We start from the raw sequence: 19,480 nt of genomic DNA, 5'->3' as shown, positions 1-19,480 counted from the left end.
ATTTACATTTTTTTGTGATAATAACCTGACTGTAATGAATACGAAGGATGCCAAGAATAGGTTTCAAGCGCAGAGCATGATAGAATGTTTATTAACACAATTCCCAAGAAGGAGGCTGGAGATGGGTCAAGGGACAGGCAGGAGGTCATACACAGGAAATTTGATAGGGAGGCGAAGTCCAGGCAGGGAGCAGGCTAGGAGTCGGAGACTACATTAGTCAGGCAAACTGGTCGATGCACGGTAATCCATTATATATAGGTAATATTAAAAAAAGGCACAGTACGGTTGTGGTGAAAAGAAGAAGTAGGAGATGGGTGATGAATATAGATAGATAGATATATACTTTATTAATCCCGGGGGAAATTCAAGTATCCAGTAGCAGCCGAAAACACACATAAAAACAATATGGCAGGCTAAATTGGCTGGATATTGAATATATACAGTATATACAGTATATATTCAATATATCGAAAATATATATTGGATATATTCAATATATATCCAATATATCCAATATCCTTCACTCTCTCGAAGGCGAGGCTGTGCTCACTGAGTCTGTACCTAGTAAAGGATTTCCTTAGTTTTGGATCAGTCACAGTTAAATGTGCTTTCCAGGGTAGGCTACCAAGAGGTTGTCAAAATTAATATGAGTAAATTACATAATGCATTCATGTATTACTTTAACTATTATGTATGTAAGTGCTCTCGTAGTTCATTATCGTGAATGTTGTAGCGTACATGGGTCGTCGCCATCGGAGGTTCCATTGCGATGTGTTCGTCTTCAAACTTACAATCTAAAATATGCCATCGCTTTCTGTGATAAGTAAAGACCTTTCGGCCGAACGGCAGTACATGGTACCTAAAGAGCGATATTCCTCAGGCCACCTGCGTCCTACGCTTGTGGTGCGCTCCTCCATGTTGCCTCTTTCCCCCCCTCAGCCCGGTGGCTGTAGGGTGGCAGTCGAACGGCGTGTTCACATGGCCTCTGGTTCACCTGCTTCTAAGAAGCGGCGTCCCTTGGAGCCTCATGGACGGATCAGAGACTTGTTGCACGAGCCCGTGGATACGGCCGCTTGTACCGGTCTCCTGGTTCCCCACATTATAGGTGAGGAGACTGGTCCGCCCGCTGTGGCTATAGCCTGCGGACAGCGCATGCGCACAGGTGCTGCGGCCAGACGGCTCGCTCCCTGTTCAGCGGGCACGAGCGCGACGTCTAGACAGCTCGTTGTTTTTACAGCGGCTAGTTCTGTTACGTCTCCTACGCTCGCTGGTCATCGTGGTTGGACACCACGTTGAGATGGGGCCATCCCATACAGTTCAAGCGTCGTCCCCCACCCTTTATGGGGTTGGTGGAGACCACGCTACGGGACCCGGCTGCGAGCACGGCTCTAGCAGCAGAGGTGGCACGTCTCTTGGTAAAGGGGGCCATCACTGTCGTTCCCCCCTACGAGTCTCACCTAGGGTTTTATTCCCGCTACTTCCTGGTTTCCAAGAAGTCAGGGGAAAAGAGACCTATTCTGGATCATCGCGTGTTCAACAGATTCGTTGCCACGAGGAAGTTCAGAATGCTCACTGTCAGAGCGTTGTTCCGGTGTGTGAGAGAGGGCGATTGGTTCACATCCCTGGATCTCAAGGATGCTTACTTCCACGTCCCTGTTCGGCAGGCGCACAGGAAGTTTCTCCGCTTTGCCTTTATGGGGATGGCGTACCAGTGTCTGCCGTTCGGCTATTCCCTGGCTCCGCGCACCTTCTCGAAGTGTGTGGAGACGGCGTTGGAACCGCTCAGGCATCAGGGAAAGAGGATTCTCTTCTACCTAGACGACCTGCTTATTCTGAGCAACTCAGAAGAGACCGCGAGAAGGGACACCATGTTGGTGATAAACCATCTCTCCTTCCTGGGTTTTGCCATCAACTGGGAGAAGAGCTCACCGCTCCCCAGCCGGCAGACAGTCTACTTGGGGCTTTGCCTAGACTCAGCCACCATGACTGCGATGCTTTCGCCTCCTCGGCGAGACGCCATCTTGTCGGCGCTCTCCCGTTTTCACGTTCGCAGAAACGTGACCGCACTGTCCACCATGCGCCTGTTAGGGCTGATGGCAGCTGCCCACCCCGTGGTCCCCCTGGGTCTGCTTTTTATGCGCAGATTCGCGGTGGTTTGCTCGCCAACGGTTGGACCCCAGGCGACACAAGCTCAGGGTGCTCCTCGTTCCCCGTTTGGTGTCGCCAGACCTGGAATATTGGAAAGGACCCTCCGCCCTTCTCAGGGGTGTTCCCCTGGGCAGGGTGGCGTCCTACGTAGTGGTCTTCACGGACGCCTCGTTGACGGGTTGGGGAGGAACGTGCCTCTCTCACTCGGTCGGAGACGAGTGGCGCACGCCCACTACAGCACACATAAATGTGTTGGAGCTCGACGCTGTGAGGAAAGTGCTGTTGCATTTCTTTCACCTGGTGCGCGGCCGCCACGTTCTGATCAGGACAGACAGCGTGTCGGCGGCGGCCAGTGCTTAATTTGTCAAGTGGGAGCTCCCGGAGCGCACAGGCACAGGCACACAGGCGTGCGCCTGTCTCCGTGGCATGACAACAAACATTCAATGACTGCAACCAGCACAGTAGAGAATAATAAAGTTCATCTTACTTACATCTCAGTTGTTCAAAACAGCCCATACAGCATCCATAGATCCAGTGGTCTCTCTTTCTCTGCATCTCTCTCTACTCCTCGGGTCCCGTGCACTCCTGTGCCCTTGGGTAATCCACGACTTCACGTAGGGAATGGGATTGAAGCGGGTAAGCGGCGGGCCGACAAGGCAAAGAAAGAGCAGTGTGGAGATGGTGGATGGGAGAAGAGATGCTCTATTTGCGCTGCAAATTAGGTTCATCTGCGAAAAACCCCGCTCACACTCAGCACTTGAGATAGGGACCGTGTTGATCGCGGCCAAGAGGCCCTTCAGTTCATCTGGGATGAATTCTCCATTATTTTCCCTAAACTCCCTGAATGCCCTGATGACTTGCCGTGGGTCATGTATGCAGAACTGCTTGCAGAGCGCTTCCACTTTTTCCCCGAACAGCGCGTCTTCCTCCCGCGGCCAGTACTGTGGATAAACCACTTTTACATCCTCGATTAGCTTGCTATATCCGGGTTGGTGTTTCCCGTGGGATAACATGCGTTTTTCCAAATTTCTTGCCAGGCTTGCAAAAAATTCCCTGCTGTCCAGCGTTTTGTCGGTCAGTCGCCCTGCGTGCAGGGGTACTCCAAAGAAGGAGTCCTCCTCGACCCCACTCTGGCTCTGCTGGCTGTGTCGACCGGGCCGCGCTGACATGGCCTCGAACACCCGGATCTGTCTCGAAATGGCCTTGTGTGACATCATGATGTTGCACTCTCGTTTTTGGAGCTCGAGGGACAGCTCTGATAGTTCCTGCAATGCATCGTACATAAGGCCCAAGTTGGTAACAAATGAATGAGACGAAAGGCGCTTTGCCAGCCCGTTGTAAGTTTCTCTTGTTGTGCTGCCACGGGTAGAATCCTGTGCTGCTTGCGTAAAATGCCTGTGGAGGGCAGGATAGCTTTTCCACACCGCTTCGACGGCTCTGAGACTCGATGCCACCCATCTTGTGTCCAACACCCGGCCAATTTTACACAGCTGAACGTCCAGTGCATCTGCGCATTCTTTGAGCTCCACTCTATTCTTGTTTGACGTGCTGTACAATGAGTACAGTTTATCCATGAACATTTTGAAATGATTGACGGCTGCCATTTCTTTCACCACGTCACCTACTGCAAGTTCCAGCCGATGCGCGGCACAGTGCCACACCACAAGGTTTGGGAATAGACTTTGAAGTCGAACTGCCACCCCGCTCTTGCGTCCAAGCATCACTGACGCACCGTCACAGGTAAGGGCAACCAGTGTTTTTGAGAGGAACTCCTCGTTGAAGTTCGCACGATGTAAGGATTCAAACAGCTTGCGGACAATGCCTTCAGCGCTGAAATCATCCAATTCAATTAGTTCAAAGAAAATGTTTTCGGGCGATTCCATCTCTGGCAGTTGTACGCGTAGATACACAATCAATGCACTCTTTCTATTTAGACCTGTGGCCTCATCCAGCATCAGTCCGATTTTTGGAGCACAAGTGACAATCTTCTTCATCAGTTTCTTTTTCATGTCAGTAGCGATGTGTTGTTGTATGCGTGAACACGCCACGTTGGAGTGGAGGATCCTTCCCATGTTCAGACCGTTCATCTCCTGGCAATCTATTTCGTGTTCAAATCCGTAGGCTGGCCTATGGCGCTTAGCTTCCTTGTAAGCAGTACGGAAAATTCTCGTAGTTGTTTGGATATGGTCGGATTCGTTATTTATTATTATGTTTGTCAGCTTGTCTTCTTTTGCCTTATTAACAATTTCGGATGCCAATTCATGCGCCTTTGTATTCCGATGCTCACAGATTTTTTTTCGTAAGGCTCTTTTCTGTTTTGCAATGCCAGGCGCAGACGATTTAACTATGCCAGAAACCCATTCTTTGACAAGCCGCATACCAGCGGTTTTATCCGGACCCAGCGACCCCACTTCTTTGCACGTAGCACACCCCAGTCCTGTTTTGCCCACAGTCAGCCATGGATACGTTTTTTGTTTTTCTTTAAACTGTTCTTTGGTCCAAATTTCCCCACATTCTGCTTCACCTTCATGAGTAGCAACATTTTCCCGCTCACCATTCCCTCTGACTGCTGTACTAGAACTAGCGGGTGCACTAGCTTCGCTAGCTTTAGCCGTCCCACCGTTATCTCCTTGATCCTCGGCAATCTCACTCACTGAGCTGCTGCATTCTCCGTGGTCCTCACCACTGTCCACCGCAAGCTTGGGTCGTTTGGGATCAGGCTGTCCAGATGATTTAAAAAAACATTAACAAACTTCCTTGCTTCTTCTTTTGCATTTTCCCTCACGAACACTCTACCACCGACGCTCAACAAACTCTATCAAATGGAACGGAGCGTGTGTGCACGCTCCTTTTCCGCAATAGGCTAGCCCAGATATCTTGAGTATCTCGTTTCATGGGAGAATTGAGAAATCACCATGACAGATATTAAAACCAGATATTAAAACGAAACAAACTTTAATTTATGTATTTAATTATTTGATTTTTCACACACAAATCCAGATCCAGCTGGCGGAGCGCGCGTCAGAGCTTCCGGAGCGCGCTCCCCCTTGCTCCCCCTCAAATTAAGCACTGGCGGCGGCGTACATCAACAGACAGGGGGGAGTCCGCTCCCCTGCTCTCCACCGAAAGGCGGTCGAGCTCTGGCTTTGGGCTCATCAGTATCTCCTCAGTCTGAGAGCCCTGCATATCGCGGGCGCCCAGAACTTTGGGGCGGACCTCATGTCTCGAGGCGGTCCCCGCCGAGACGAGTGGCGGTTACATCCCGACATTGTCAGACTGATCTGGCAGAGGTTCGGGACAGCGCAGGTGGACCTCTTCGCGTCCAGGGAGAACACGCACTGCAGGTGGTGGTTCTCCCTCAGCCCTCGGGATCTTCCCCCGTTGGGGGTAGATGCGTTGGCACACACACCTTGGCCGCGGGCTCTCTTGTATGCGTTTCCCCCGTTCCAGCTGATCCTTCCTCTTCTGGAACGGGTCAGACAGGAGAGACTGTCCCTGATATTAGTGGCCCCGGAGAACCGTTCAGCTCTGTGGTTTCCAGAGCTGTCGCGGTCGGCGCCTTGGCCAGTACCGTTCAGGCCGGATGCGCTTTCACAGGCCCACGGGACGGTGCACCACCCGCCCGATGTCTCGGGACGGCTGTTGGTTTGGCTCCTGAGACGGTTATCAACACTATTCAGGGTGCTCGTGCGCCTTCTACTTCTTCCCTCTATGCGGCGAAGTGGTGCGCCTTCTCTAATTGGTGTGAGACGAACCACGCTGTCCCATCTCAATGCGAGGTTGGAAGCGTGCTTTTGTTTCTGCAAAACTTATTGGAAAAAGGTTTGGCCTTCTCCACTATCAAGGTCTATGCGGCAGCCGTTTCGGCTGGCCATGCAGGCTGTGATGGTGGACCGATCTTCAGCCATCCACTGGTCAAGAGATTCTTGCGTGGGGCTAGACGGGTTAGGCCTGTTTCACGCGTGCTTACACCACGCTGGGATCTCCCCACCGTGTTGCGCGCATTGTCCAGGGATCCTTTCGAGCCTCTTTCTCAGGCCCCTTTGGATGCCCTGTCATTTAAGACAGCGCTCTTGTTGGCCTTGGTTTCTGCCAAGCGGGCCGGTGAGCTAACCGCTCTGTCTGTCAGCCCGAGTTGCTTGTTGCTAAACGAGGACAGCTCCTTCGCGTTGCTCAGACCTAATCCTGCGTTCCTCCCGAAGAACATTAATAGTTCTTTTCGGTCGAGGGATATTGTGCTTAAGGCTTTTCACCCCCCGCCTCATTCTAGTGAGGCGGAGGCGGAGTTGCATCTCCTGTGCCCGGTTCGGTGTTGGCTATGTACGTGAATCGCTCGGCCGCGTTCCGCTCCACACAACAGTTGTTTGTGTGTTATAGCGACGCTAGCAGGGGCCGCGCTCTCTCTAAGCAGCAGTTTTCTCGCTGGGTATGTGAGGGTGTTTGCTTAGCCTACTCTCGGTAGGGCTTGGCGCCACCGTTGGGCGTTAAAGCTCACTCCACAAGGTGCGTGGCCGCTTCAACGGCTCTACTCAAGGGCGTTTCGGTGGAAGACATCTGCGAGGCTGCGTCATAGTCTTCCCCCGGCCCCTTTGTCCGTTTTTACATGTTAGACATGTCATGGGGCTCACTCGGCAACTCTGTGCTGGAGTCCGGGACCCCTTTTACGGCTTAAGAATATAGACATGTTCTTTAAAGCGGCGTGGTTGGATTTCCTCTCGCCGGCTGGCGAGTTGGACTTGATTACCAGTCTTACTCTTCCACCTTTTTTCAAATGAAAAACAGGCTAGGGGGTTTTCTATTGGCTCGCCAATTGTCTAGTGGTTTTGTTTACCAGTGTGGCACTCTATAGACAGGATACCGTGGGAAATGTGGGCGTTGCCCACGCTGATGGGTGCATAGTATGAATTTTCAGCGCGCACTAACGCGCGCACGGGACAAGCCCATAAGGCGAAGCCTACTCGGTCTCTCTCCCTCTCGCTCCCTCTCTCTCTCTATTTCTATCTTTTTATTTATGTTTGGCTTGGGAAGCTTGGTTAACTCTGGACTACTCACCCTCATCCTTGGGCCTATGGGTTTAAGGCTATTTGTGGTGGCCTTGGGTTACTTTTGCTTTTTGTTTTTTCAGTTTTTCCGTTGTTTGCTTGTCTGGTCTATGTATATATATATATATATATGTGTGTGTGTGTGTGTGTGTGTGTGTGTGTGTGTGTGTGTGTGTGTGTGTGTGTGTGTGTTGCTCTCCTTCTGCCTCTCTCACCACCTGCCCCTGCCTGCTACAATCCACAACCTGCGATGATGCTCTGTGTGCATTTCTTTTTCCATATCACTTGCATACTTACTCAGTTATTTTGGATTAATGAATTGTGCTAAAGGGCTGCATGTTATTCATTTGAACATTAGGAGCTTGCCATCTAAAATTGATTTACTGAGAGCCTGGCTTACCTATAATAAACCCCATGTAATAACTTTGTCTGAAACTTGGTTAAACAGCAATATTTCTGATGATGAAGTCAAACTTGATAATTATGTTCTATTTAGGAACGATAGAGGCTCAAGAGGTGGGGGCCTCTTAACATATGTGTCCTCAAATTTGATTGCAGGCCTTTTCGTCAAAATCATTTTTCATGAAAATAAACGACTAATCATTGGAAATATTTATAAACCTCCATCTGCCCCAGCAGACACTACTGACTGTATCCTGTCTACCATTAATTCTTTAGACTGCACCAGTGAAAAAATCATATTAGGTGACTTCAATTCTAATTGGCTGGATCGCTCCTCTCAAAAAGATCGGAACCTCTTTAACAGCATAAATCTAACTCAACTCATAACTGAACCCACTAGAGTCGGTCCCAGTTCTTCTTCTTTGCTTGATTGGATTTTAGTTTCCCATCCTGGCAGAATTGTACAATCTGGGGTCTTACCTGACTCTTTTAGTGACCACTCTATGATTTTTTGTGTTTGGAAAATCAAAGTGCCTCATCTTCCTCCTAAAATGATTAAAGTAAGACAATTTAATAAAATTAACCCTGAACACTTCACTCAGGATATACTAAATATAAATTGGGAGAGATTCAAATTAATCCCATCTGTTGAAGATGCTTGGAATTTTTTTTACACTGAGTTTGTCGAGATAATCAACAAGCATGCTCCTTTGAAATCAATTATGGTCAAGGGTCGACATCTACCTTGGATCAAGGGAGATCTCATACACTTATTCAAACAAAGAGACAAGGCCTGGAAAAAATACCGTAAAACAAATGATGCTGCTGACTGGAATGCTTATAAGGAGCTAAGGAATAAATGTAAAACCAACACAAGAAATGCTAAAGGAAATTACTATAAAGACTGCTTATCAACTGATTTTAGGAACCCGAAGAAATTTTGGAAGAGAATCAATAGTATAACCAATAAATCCACAAAAAGCCCTACAACGCATATTAGACTAAATAATCAAACTGTGAGTGAACCTTTATTAATTGCAGAGGCATTTAGCCAGCACTTTGCTACAATTGGTAGCTCTTTATCTGGTTACTCTGGTCTTACCTCGAATCAGAATAGGTGTGGCAGCTCTTTTTGCTTTAAAACTATCTTTCCAATTGATGTTCAGCGGGTTATTGATAGCCTAAGCTCTGGATGCAGTGCTGGTCCAGATGGTCTGGAAATTAAGTTCTTTAAACTTGCCTCTCAAGTTTTATCATTTCCACTGGCTGATTTATTTAATTTATCTTTCGCAACTTGTGAAACACCGTCATCATGGAAAAGCGCTAGAGTAACCCCTCTTCATAAAGGAGGTGACACCTCAGACACCAACAATTATAGACCAATCTCAATTATCAACAGTATAGCAAAAATATTTGAAAAACTAATATTTAATCAATTATCTAAATACCTTGCAGACAATAACATATTATCTCCACACCAATCAGGTTTTCGACCTAATTACTCTACCACCACTGCTCTTCTAAAATTTACAAATGACATATTGTCAGCAGCTGACAGCAAGATGCCTACAGGTGCTATATTTATTGACCTTTCAAAAGCATTTGATATGATCGATCATTATCTTCTCTTAGATAAATTGTATGCTATTGGTCTTTCTACTAACTCTCTATTATTTTTTAACTTTTTTTCATTTTAGAAGTCAGTGTGTCTCCTTTCAGGGAAGTCTATCAGAATTTAAGATCAATGATAAAGGTGTTCCACAAGGCTCATCCTTGGGTCCTCTTTTGTTCTCGATCTTTATTAATGATCTTCCTCAAATCTGTTTGGACTCTCAAATTCATTTATATGCAGATGACACTGTATTATACTCATCCAGCTCTGATATCTTACAAATTCAACACTCTCTACAATCTGATTTTAATTTGGTTCAAATATGGTTCTCTTCAAATAAGCTTCTGTTGAATAAGAAAAAATCATATAGTATGTTGTTTTGTACTCAACCTGGTCATTTGTTGTCAAGTAACTGGTCTATTAGTCTTCTTGATGGAACAACAATAGAAAAAATTGAAGAATTTAAATATCTAGGCCTCTGGCTTGATTCTCAGCTATCCTTTAAACCCCATATTAATGCAATCACCAAGAAAATCTTTGGTTGTCTGAAATCTCTTTATCGTTCTGTTGACTGCTTCTCACAAGAAGTCCGGAAAAGACTTATAATGCAATTAATACTCCCAATATTGGACTATGCTGATGTTATCTATGGTAACACTTTTGAAACAAATCTCTGTCCTCTTAATGTGTTATATAATAGTCTTTGTAGATTTGTGCTCAGGTGTCCTTATATAACCCATCACTGCCTCATGTATGAGTCCCTGAACTGGCTTGCCCCTAATTCCAGAAGGCAATTCCATTGGTCAATACTTACATTCAAATGCATCCATCTCAATTTCCCTTCATATTTGAAACAACTCTTAATCCCTCTAACTTCTCGATACAGCCTACGGCACATGGACCACCTGTTTCTAATTAAACCTAGAATCAGGAAAGAAATTGGTCGTCGGGCATTCAAATTCAAAGCTCCATCAGATTGGAACAACCTTCCCTCCTCACTTAGGTCTATTACTTCTTTCCATATCTTCAAATCATCTTTAGTTTTGCATCATAAAACATCCTGCTCTTGTTTCTGATCTATCTTACCTTTTCTCTCTAGGACTCATTCTACTCATACCTGCTTTCCTTTTGTCCACTATACTATTTACATGTGTGTATCTGGGTTCAAATATGTACTGTATATTCTACTTGTGCATGCAAGAAAATGTATTTATTGTATGTAATGTATATTAATATATTTGATTGTACTCTGTGTAATACTGGCTGGTAGGGGATGGGAGGGGGGGGGGGTAGCTATGGGGAGCATTGTTGGAGTGTGTGTGGGTGTGTGAGTGTGCGTGTGTTTGTCCTTGTGCTTATGTGTTTGAATTTATGTTTATAACTTACTTTTCACTTTCATTGTATTATTTGTCATTATTGTAAGGACCCCCTCGAAAATGAGATGATACATCTCAAGGGGCTATCCTTGAAATAAAGAATAAAGAATAAAGAATAGACGGCTACGCCTACAATCATAGAACTAGAGTTATAATAACATAACTATCGACATGGCGATCGCTCTGCTCCACTTCACTGCATTTTTCAAAGGGGAGGATAACGGCATCGAAAGAGGTGAAAACCATTATAAGTCGGGGAATGTGTAGATTTTCAGTTATGCCGATGGGGAGATTGTCGATCTCGTCCACGCCAGTCGCAGGGAGTGTGACGTCACAATCAAGATGCGTAGTCTTTCTCATTGTGTTTTCTCTACAGCCTTTAACTGAACAATTGCACAAAAAAAATTATCATTTAAATCCACAAACAACATATGTGTAATCGAGGGCATACAAAGACTGGGACTGGAAAATAATGACTTTCTCCCCATTGAAACACATTCATATTTTTTTTTTATTTCTTAGAGGTCCCATGGGCGTCTACCGGGAGGGGCGCACTTACGAGCTCTATTAGGGCTGCTAGATTATGGGAAAAATCATAATCACGATTAATTTTGTCAATATTGAAATCACGATTATTCAAACGATTATTTTTGAGTTTGAAAACATGTATTTATTCAGCATGTCTCCCAAAAAAAACTTTGTAACAGATCTTGGAAATTTTGCCTTAGAAATTACACAAAATGGTCTAAAAGAAAATGTTCCAATCTAAAATAAAATACAGACATGTATGCAGCTGTTCTGCCCTTTCTATAAAACATAAAAAAAAAAGAAAAACTCTGATTGTTTGACGCTACAATCGGAATTGCGAGCAAATCTGATTAATCGCCCAGCCCTAATTATATGATATTATTTAGATAAAGAGCTCCAGGACTGTAACGCAAGTGTGTAATGGCGCATAAGACGTTGGTTCTTTGACGTCTCTGGTATTTCCACAACGAGACTATAGTTGGGTTCATCTCAGCCATCGTTGAGACGCTGCAGCGGGCAGCGGGGGCAGCCGGCAGTGGGCAGCGAGCAGTTCAGTCTACTTCAGAATATTGATGTTGAAGTGGAAGAACCAGAGACGTTGGAAAACCCGACAGTCGTTTTTGATTCATAATTATCGTCTTGAGGCGCAAACAGCTTTTGGCCGTGATAATATGTATTATATGATATGTATTATATGATATTATTTAGATAAAGAGCTCCAGGACTATACCGCAAGTGTTGTAGAAAGCTGACTGTACGACTGGCTCGTAGTGGCTGTAATGCTGCACCACGGCTGAATTTCGGGAACGAATACTGTGTTAGTTACTAATATCTATATTAAAGCATCCATAAAGTAGCATTCCATGGGAAATTTAAACATCTGCTTAGAAATCCTGATATATATTCAATTGTATTAGATGCCTGTTGAATAAAAAAAAATGTTATTTTCTTATGTTAAAACAGTCATTTTTGGTAAATATCAGGAAATCTGTTTTTTCGAGAGCGACTTGTTTATTCTGGTGTTTTTAATTTGTACCTTGGTTTTCTCTCCCACGTTGTGTTTCTGTTGGGAGCAGCTTATCCAAAGGAGATCCATCAGCATTCCTACCAATAGTGGACTTCAGCTTGACCACGTTCTCCCCCCTCCTCACTGCACAGTTGATTACGGCAGAGTTCGAGCTCACTGGAAAAACTGATCTTCGATTCACCGACACTGTTTATAAGGTATCTACCGGTGTTTTCCTCCGAACTTCTAGGAGACAGTGTCATTTATCTAGATTACTTTATTTCAAGTCTGTACAGCAATTGAGAAAGGAAAGTAAGATACATGGCATAACATCACATGTAATTGAACCTACTGATCCCATTAACCCCTTAGGGTCTTTGGCCTTATTTAAGATCTTTTATAACAATTTAGGACGTTTTCTCCTACTCATTGAAATCATTAGATGTATACATATGAGCCATATAAGGCAATTGTAACTGCATACCGGTAATGAAAGTTCAAAATCTCACTTGCATCATTATATGTCCTAATGTGAATAGATGCAATATTAAAATAAGTAGCAATTAAAACTAATTGTAACATAAACCTATTATAGACATTCCTAGCATTAACACACATTTGTTATGTCTGGAAACAGGTGCTGAGGGATGTCTTCCAGTACAAACCCGTACTTACCAAGCAGCAGTTCCTACAGTGTGGTTTCTCTCAAAGTAAAATAGCTGTTATCTGTGACATTATTAACCTTGTCTTGCAACGGCACAAGCAGCTGAAAAAGGAAAAGGTACGTGCGTGTGTTCTCTGTGTCATTGAAGAAGGGGCTTATTTTGTTATTGATATTTTAATGTTTGTGGGGAAAGAGGGGAGCCCTTGTTGGAGCTCAATGGATCAGAGAATGATTGGCTGTCAACATCATCATCTTAACACACCAGACATATTTTGGACACAATGCAGCTGATCATGCTGCATAAAAGTAACTGCTGTGACAGGATCTTTGTAGTCTGGTATCCTTCGGGACTAGTTCACAGACTGAAACTGTTGAACTGGAATGCCAAGCCTGCAGGGTCCAAAATATGTATTCTTACTCAATTTTTATAAACTCACATTAAAGGAATTGCTTTGTAGATTGCTAGTGGGTTAACATGATTTTTAACCCTTCATTATTTTTCCTGTCCAATCTATCGGCCCTCGGCTGGTGGAACATAATGGATGTAATCATCTGGAAATTACGTATTGTATTGACACTAGGGCTGGGTAATAAAATTGATTTAATCGATTTTGGATCGATTTAATTAAAATTTTTCAATATCAATCATAGGGCATGAGATCGATTATTATTATTATTTTTTTTTAGTTTTGTTACCATTATTATTGTTTTTGCACTTTAATAAACAATCCCTTAATACAATTTGCAGTGATGGAATGTTGTAGTTCAAGTACACTTTCACTTCAAAATTGCCCTTTTGAGACTTGAGACAGTTTTGTTTACAGCTCAAGTTTAAACTGTCCTATTTAAAAGTTTGCACTTAAAACCTGTTGTTTAAGATGAGAAAAAATAAAGTACATTCGTATTTTATAACACAGTTGAGCGATTTTCATTATTTAAGAGCAGATTGAATCGAATCGGGATTAATAGATTCAGAAACGTATGAGTCGAAATCAAATCGATTTAGGAAATTGGCCACGATACCCAGCCGTAATTGACACAGGGAAGAAGGTTCGACGCAGGGAAGAAATCAATAATTTATTGAATTATTGACTAATAATTCAATAAAATGGAAGTTATTCTGCCACGTAACACAAACAATTCAGTAGGTGTCATGTGTTTAAAGATTAAAGTAAATGTCAGTATAAGTCACAAAGTGTGTGTGTGTGTGTGTGTGTGTGTGTGTGTGTGTGTGTGTGTGTGTGTGTGTGTGTGTGTGTGTGGATAATCAATATGATTAACAATGGCTTGATGCAATACATTTTTTTTTCCCAGTTGTGTAAAGAACCCTATTCCGGGAAAACTGCAGGAGACGCCCAGCCTTTATCTAGACACTCCTGTTATAAGGAAAACGATGGGCCTCTGAACTCTCCTGGAACTCTGAATGGTCAACGGATGAATGAAGGGAAAGAAGACAAGGAGCTCCCAGATAAAAGGAGATCCCAGGTAAATGTGTGATTCTGCTTATTCTTTGGATTGCTTTGGCTAACGTCACTAATCAAGTTAAATAATATATTCGTAGGAGCTAGGAATTGTAAACAAATTGGCACAGCACGTTCTTTCTCTGGCATATCTGTGCCAGGGAAAGCGATCACAGCGATGTGCCAGAGAAATTTAAATATTCGATAATTTACTTTATCTTTAGTTATCTTTTAATGACTTAATTTGCAATATGAAGGTGTAACCAACTGTATTTTTAAAGGTAATATAACAATGCAGTGGTGCATCAATCCCAGGTTATGAGGAGACTGGCTTGTATTCTTAATAGAACTCTGATAAAAGGAATAACACACAGACACAGTGAGGCACGTTTGACCTTTTATCTAACGATCTAACCATATCTAACCATCAGAATCAATCAGATTATTTACACAATAATAATAATAATAATAATAACAACACTGAACCTAAAACACTGAACTCAATACACTGAACCCAAAAGAGGTCCCCAAGAAAAATAACAAACTAAATAAAATGGGTACCCAGCAAGTCTTTGAGTGCACTCGATTCAATGAAAGGGGGCGTTCTGTTCCTACCACTACCGCTACGGCCGAACGCTCTTGAGCAGGGGCCAGTCGATGACAGGCTGTTCTCTTGTTCAAAGTAACGTCAAATCTTCCTCCATATCTTCTATTTCTTCCGTAATAACCTTTGCTTCGTTTCTCTTCGTCTATATGTTCACTCTTCAAGTCTATGTTCGCTCTTCAAGTCTATGTTCGCTCTTCAAGTCTATGTTCGCTCTATTAGGGAGCGTCAACAAAAACACGGTCTCCAGGCAACCGTTTCAGTTAGCGGCCGTCAGGAATATAACCTTTTCTTCGTTTCTCTTCTAGTCTATATGTTCACTCTTCAAGTCTATGTTCGCTCTTCAAGTCTATGTTCGCTCTTCAAGTCTATGTTCGCTCTTCAAGTCTATGTTCGTTCTTCAAGTCTATATTCGCTCTTCAAGTCTATGTTCGCTCTTCTTACGCGTCAAGCAGAGAACCAGCGTCAACAAAACACGGTCTCCAGGCAACCGTTTCAGTTAGCGGCCGTCAGGAATACATTGTAGCACGTGAACACTGGTCGCTACAATATACTGGGAATATATATATACTATAGATATACACCATACACACTACATTATATATATTATTATAATATATACATTCATATAAAATGACATATACATATATTAGCAGAGAGAGTGAAATAGCATGGGTTACAAAGGCACCGTGCTCTATATTGGTTGAGGATTGGGGATGTGGGAGCTAAGCAGGTGACTTGATGACTCTAGAGTTTAGAGTTTCTGTCTAGACAAGAAGCTACAGTTAATCTAGATTGAGTGTGCAGTGTGCACCACCTCCGGAGGTGGTTATGCTAGTGGTTGTCTAACCCTGTTTGAACAGAGAAAACGTCTCATCGCTTAATCTAGCTCAATCTTTCTCAATCTTTCTCACCTGTGCAGGTCCCACCTGTGGAAGAGCGGATTTCATCCCTGGAAGCCAGTTTAGAGAGCTTTGCACTGGTCATAGAGAGGCTTCCCACACTGGGAACCCAGTTAGAGAGCCTCCCTATGGCCCTAGAAAGGCTTTCTACATTGGGAACACGGTTAGAGGGCCTTCCTCTTGCTCTAGATAAGCTTTCTACGCTTGAAACACGCTTGGCTAAACTGGAGACGCATCTGGAGAAAGGGACGGCCTGCGGATGCCCATATAAGGTATTCCTCACTTTCCTTTTGTGGTTCTCTTGCGCTGTGCCTTTACTTTGCCCTTATTAAAGTTGCTGCAGTTAGGATTTCGTCAAAATGCCTAGTTTGAGAAAAACACTGAGTTTGTGGCAGAGTAGAACTAACTTCACAGAATGGATGGCCAAAAGACAGGATTTTACACCAATTAGGTAATTAATTTGCTAGCTTTGAAAGAATGACACACTAGTCAGTTTAAGAGTATACTAACATGTACAACAAACAAGAAAAATTTTGTGTTTGTGTGGGATTCAACTTTAGGACTGCAGAACCGCAATGTTAGCATAACTAGCTACCACTAGGTGGCACAACACGACTCCTAAGGGCTTTGTAAAAGCCTCTTGCTTCAGTAAAACATGTATGGGTAGCATGTGTTAATTTAGTTTCTAATCAGGCCCAAACGGTTATCTACGATGAACCAGGAAAATATGCATTAACCACCCACTGGTAAATGTCTGCTGTCACTACCCACTCCAAATGATCCTTTTACACTTTGATTCCGAAACAACATTAGGATTGGTTGAGAAAGTTCTACTTCCAATATTGGGGTATTTAACGGTTAAGACAAACGTGCAAATGATGTTCTACAAAAACGACACCTTGGTATCCATTCTGCTCTGATCATTGCTCTCCAGATGGTAATCCTTTGTTTATCCTAGTTCTGGATTTGTCCTTGTCATGTAGCGTTTAGTCAGCACGTTAGTTTGAACTCTGCATTCTGTCAAGTTCTCACTAGAAACTTGTTCATGAAGCACTTTTATAGTTCTCCAATATTATATACAGGCTTGATTGATAATTATGCCACTAAAGCGTCTGCTTAATGACAAAATTTAACCTATAGAAACAGTCCAGAAGATGTTTGTAAAGAAATATTGAAGATTCTATTGTAAACCAGCATGTGCACAAAACACTATTTTGGGAAGATGTAGTTGTTTTGCCCTGCATACCCTGATTAACATTGAAATAATTTAATCACAATACAAGCATGCTCATATTGGTCATCTTTTGTATTTCAGAATCAAGACCTTGTTACCATTTCAAAAGAGAACTGGGACAATCTTCAAAGCAGAGTTTTGTTGTTGGAAACTAAACTAGAACTTGCCAGTATCCAGGTATAAATGTAAATCATTGATTTTGTTGCATTTGGTCACATACCAGAATCTAATGTGAAGAGCAGACCTGTTAATCTATAAACTAGATAAACTGGTCTGCTGTTTAAATGCAGTGCATAAAGAATCAAAGGAAAGACAATGAAATGGATAAAGAAATGATTTAAAGAAATATTTGATGACATGTGCTGTTTACATGTTCCTCAGAGAGGTCCCCTGGAAGGAAGTCATGAGCCCAAACAGGCTGTAACCCAAGTCCAGCCCTCATCGCTTACCTTCAGTCCTCCTCTCTCCTGTCCGCAGAAGGTACAACATGCACAAATCTGTATGCTAGCAGGTAGAGTATCCACCAGAAGTACAGTATGTACCACTCTGCAGTAGCAGTTATAGTATGCAGTCGCATGTAAAGTATGCACAACTCTCTACGGTTGCATACTACCACACATTAAAGGAGACCTGAAAACCGATGTCAATAAATCACAGAATAATTAAAAGACATGCATTACAAATGGCTTACTTGAATGGCCATTTATTAGTTCCTCACCTTATTGGCTTGCTGGAGACTAAATGTGTTGTAGATGGAGTATACTCTATACTTGTGGAATCAGCATGATGTATTTACTTTTTGTCAGGGTCTCATCGGCCCTTTTATAGTTGTATTTTTTGGCACCCTTCAACACATTTCAGGTCAGCAGTATTGATTGAAGTATTTTGACAATGAAGCACACCGCAATTATTATAATCCCATGTGAGTGAAGGGCTCATATATTTCTCAATGTAAACACATTAGTAGATGTGAAAGAAGGGGTTGCATGTCACATGCTGGGGTTAGTTGTTCAGGTTCTGAATGAAGATGGGAGATTATTCAAGGCCTAGTTTTATAGTTGTAGTACTATTGGTCAAATTAGTAACCTCTTCTTTCAGGGGATGTATTAATTTCACATTTCATATGCATGTTCAATGAGGATTGGTTTCTCGTTAAAGGTGTTGGAATAAATCGATTCACACTATTCTCATCTTCTCAATTGATAAAAAATCCCCAAAATGGAAAGATGATGAGTAAATAAAAAGAGTCTCAAGAGATTAGATGTGGCTAGATCAGTTGAGTCTCAAAAACAGGGAGGAACTGGCTAACAAAAACGTAGAGCAGGCGGCGTGTGGAGACGGATCAGAGCGAACCGATTTACTTAATACACGCGTGCGACTTACTAAAGTGTGCGTGCGAGTTATAAATCACACACGTGGTTTAACGATGACTCCTATGTCACCTCCGGGGCTCCGTAGTGTGTACTGTTGTAAACAAGGGGCGGTGAAGCTGACGTTTCAAAACAGAAGCCCACACATTGTTACAGGGCAGTGGTTAAGACCCAAGCTGAAATAATTCTATTATCTCTTTTTTCCATAGGGGGTGGGCCAAGAATGTATTTGAGAATCCTGCAATGTAGTATGTGGATATGTATTCAAAGCGAGCACAAAGTATGGCAATTGAAACTAGACTATCACGCAATGACAGGCAACATAAGTGTGGGTGTTTCATTGTTTTCTTTCTTTTTCTTCATAGGACGATCTACAGGACAGGCTGGAGAGGATAACCAGCATGTGAGTTCTAATACTAAACATTTGTTGAAGAGTATAAGAACACTTTTTGTAAATTACAGCATTACAGGGTTACCAAGTTTCCAAAGCGAAAAAATGGGGGTCAGCATTTCCACTGAGTGGGCGATGGCGTCTTTAGAAAGCCCTGCCTCTATATTCATGCCTACATCATTACACACTTGCGGTGTGTAGCCTACATTCTTCTGAAATTGTATAAAATGCCTATGCCAGGTACATTCTTATGAAATTGTATAAAATGCCTATGACAGGTAGCTAATTCTAAAAAGAAAAACATGCTATCAGATATCTTTGGAAAACAACAAAAAACACCAACTTAATCAAGAAAGGATTATGGGAGCATTTTCGCGATTGCACATTTAAGTGCCCTGCAAGTTGGGGCGGCGGCGCGCTGAATGTGGTCAGCAGGCTAACTGACGTGACTGACAGCAAGTGAATACTGAACCAACCCCACTGACGTTACAATGTCCATACATCATGGGCCTTCTTCAGACCAACACCAACAGTGACGATCAATTCTTTATTACAGAGACTATTACAGAACATAAACGCTATGTTACGCATGGACATAATGCCCCTCCTGGCGTTGAAATCAATTTGCTTACTCCCCTAACAGAAATAAAGGACGTATATAATATCATTAAATCTAATAACTATGAGGCAATATATTGTTTTTGACCAAAAGTAGGACAGTAGGCTAATACCTAGATATTT

General features: G+C 43.2%; 1 protein-coding gene across 5 annotated transcripts in view; it reads left to right on the top strand.

The window, feature by feature from the left end:
* cep44 (centrosomal protein 44) overlaps window positions 1-19,480 on the top strand; it is a 38,227-nt gene that overhangs the window by 10,733 nt on the left and 8,014 nt on the right. For 4 of the 5 annotated variants that reach the window (XM_060046788.1, XM_060046787.1, XM_060046786.1 and 1 more), the window contains 7 exons: window positions 12,185-12,332; window positions 12,752-12,895; window positions 14,093-14,263; window positions 15,765-16,016; window positions 17,060-17,155; window positions 17,360-17,458; window positions 18,714-18,751. In XM_060046788.1, coding sequence (XP_059902771.1) covers window positions 12,185-12,332; window positions 12,752-12,895; window positions 14,093-14,263; window positions 15,765-16,016; window positions 17,060-17,155; window positions 17,360-17,458; window positions 18,714-18,751 — 948 coding nt within the window. Of the gene's footprint in view, window positions 1-12,184; window positions 12,333-12,751; window positions 12,896-14,092; window positions 14,264-15,764; window positions 16,017-17,059; window positions 17,156-17,359; window positions 17,459-18,557; window positions 18,629-18,713; window positions 18,752-19,480 lie in introns of all 5 variants that reach the window. The other variant, XR_009524810.1, reaches the window with a different exon arrangement.

The sequence above is a fragment of the Gadus macrocephalus genome, chromosome 3 (genome assembly GCF_031168955.1).
Source record: "Gadus macrocephalus chromosome 3, ASM3116895v1".
Classification (NCBI taxonomy): Eukaryota; Metazoa; Chordata; class Actinopteri; order Gadiformes; family Gadidae; genus Gadus; species Gadus macrocephalus.
Note: the sequence above shows the minus strand (reverse complement) of the source record. Positions and strands in the feature narration are given on the sequence as shown.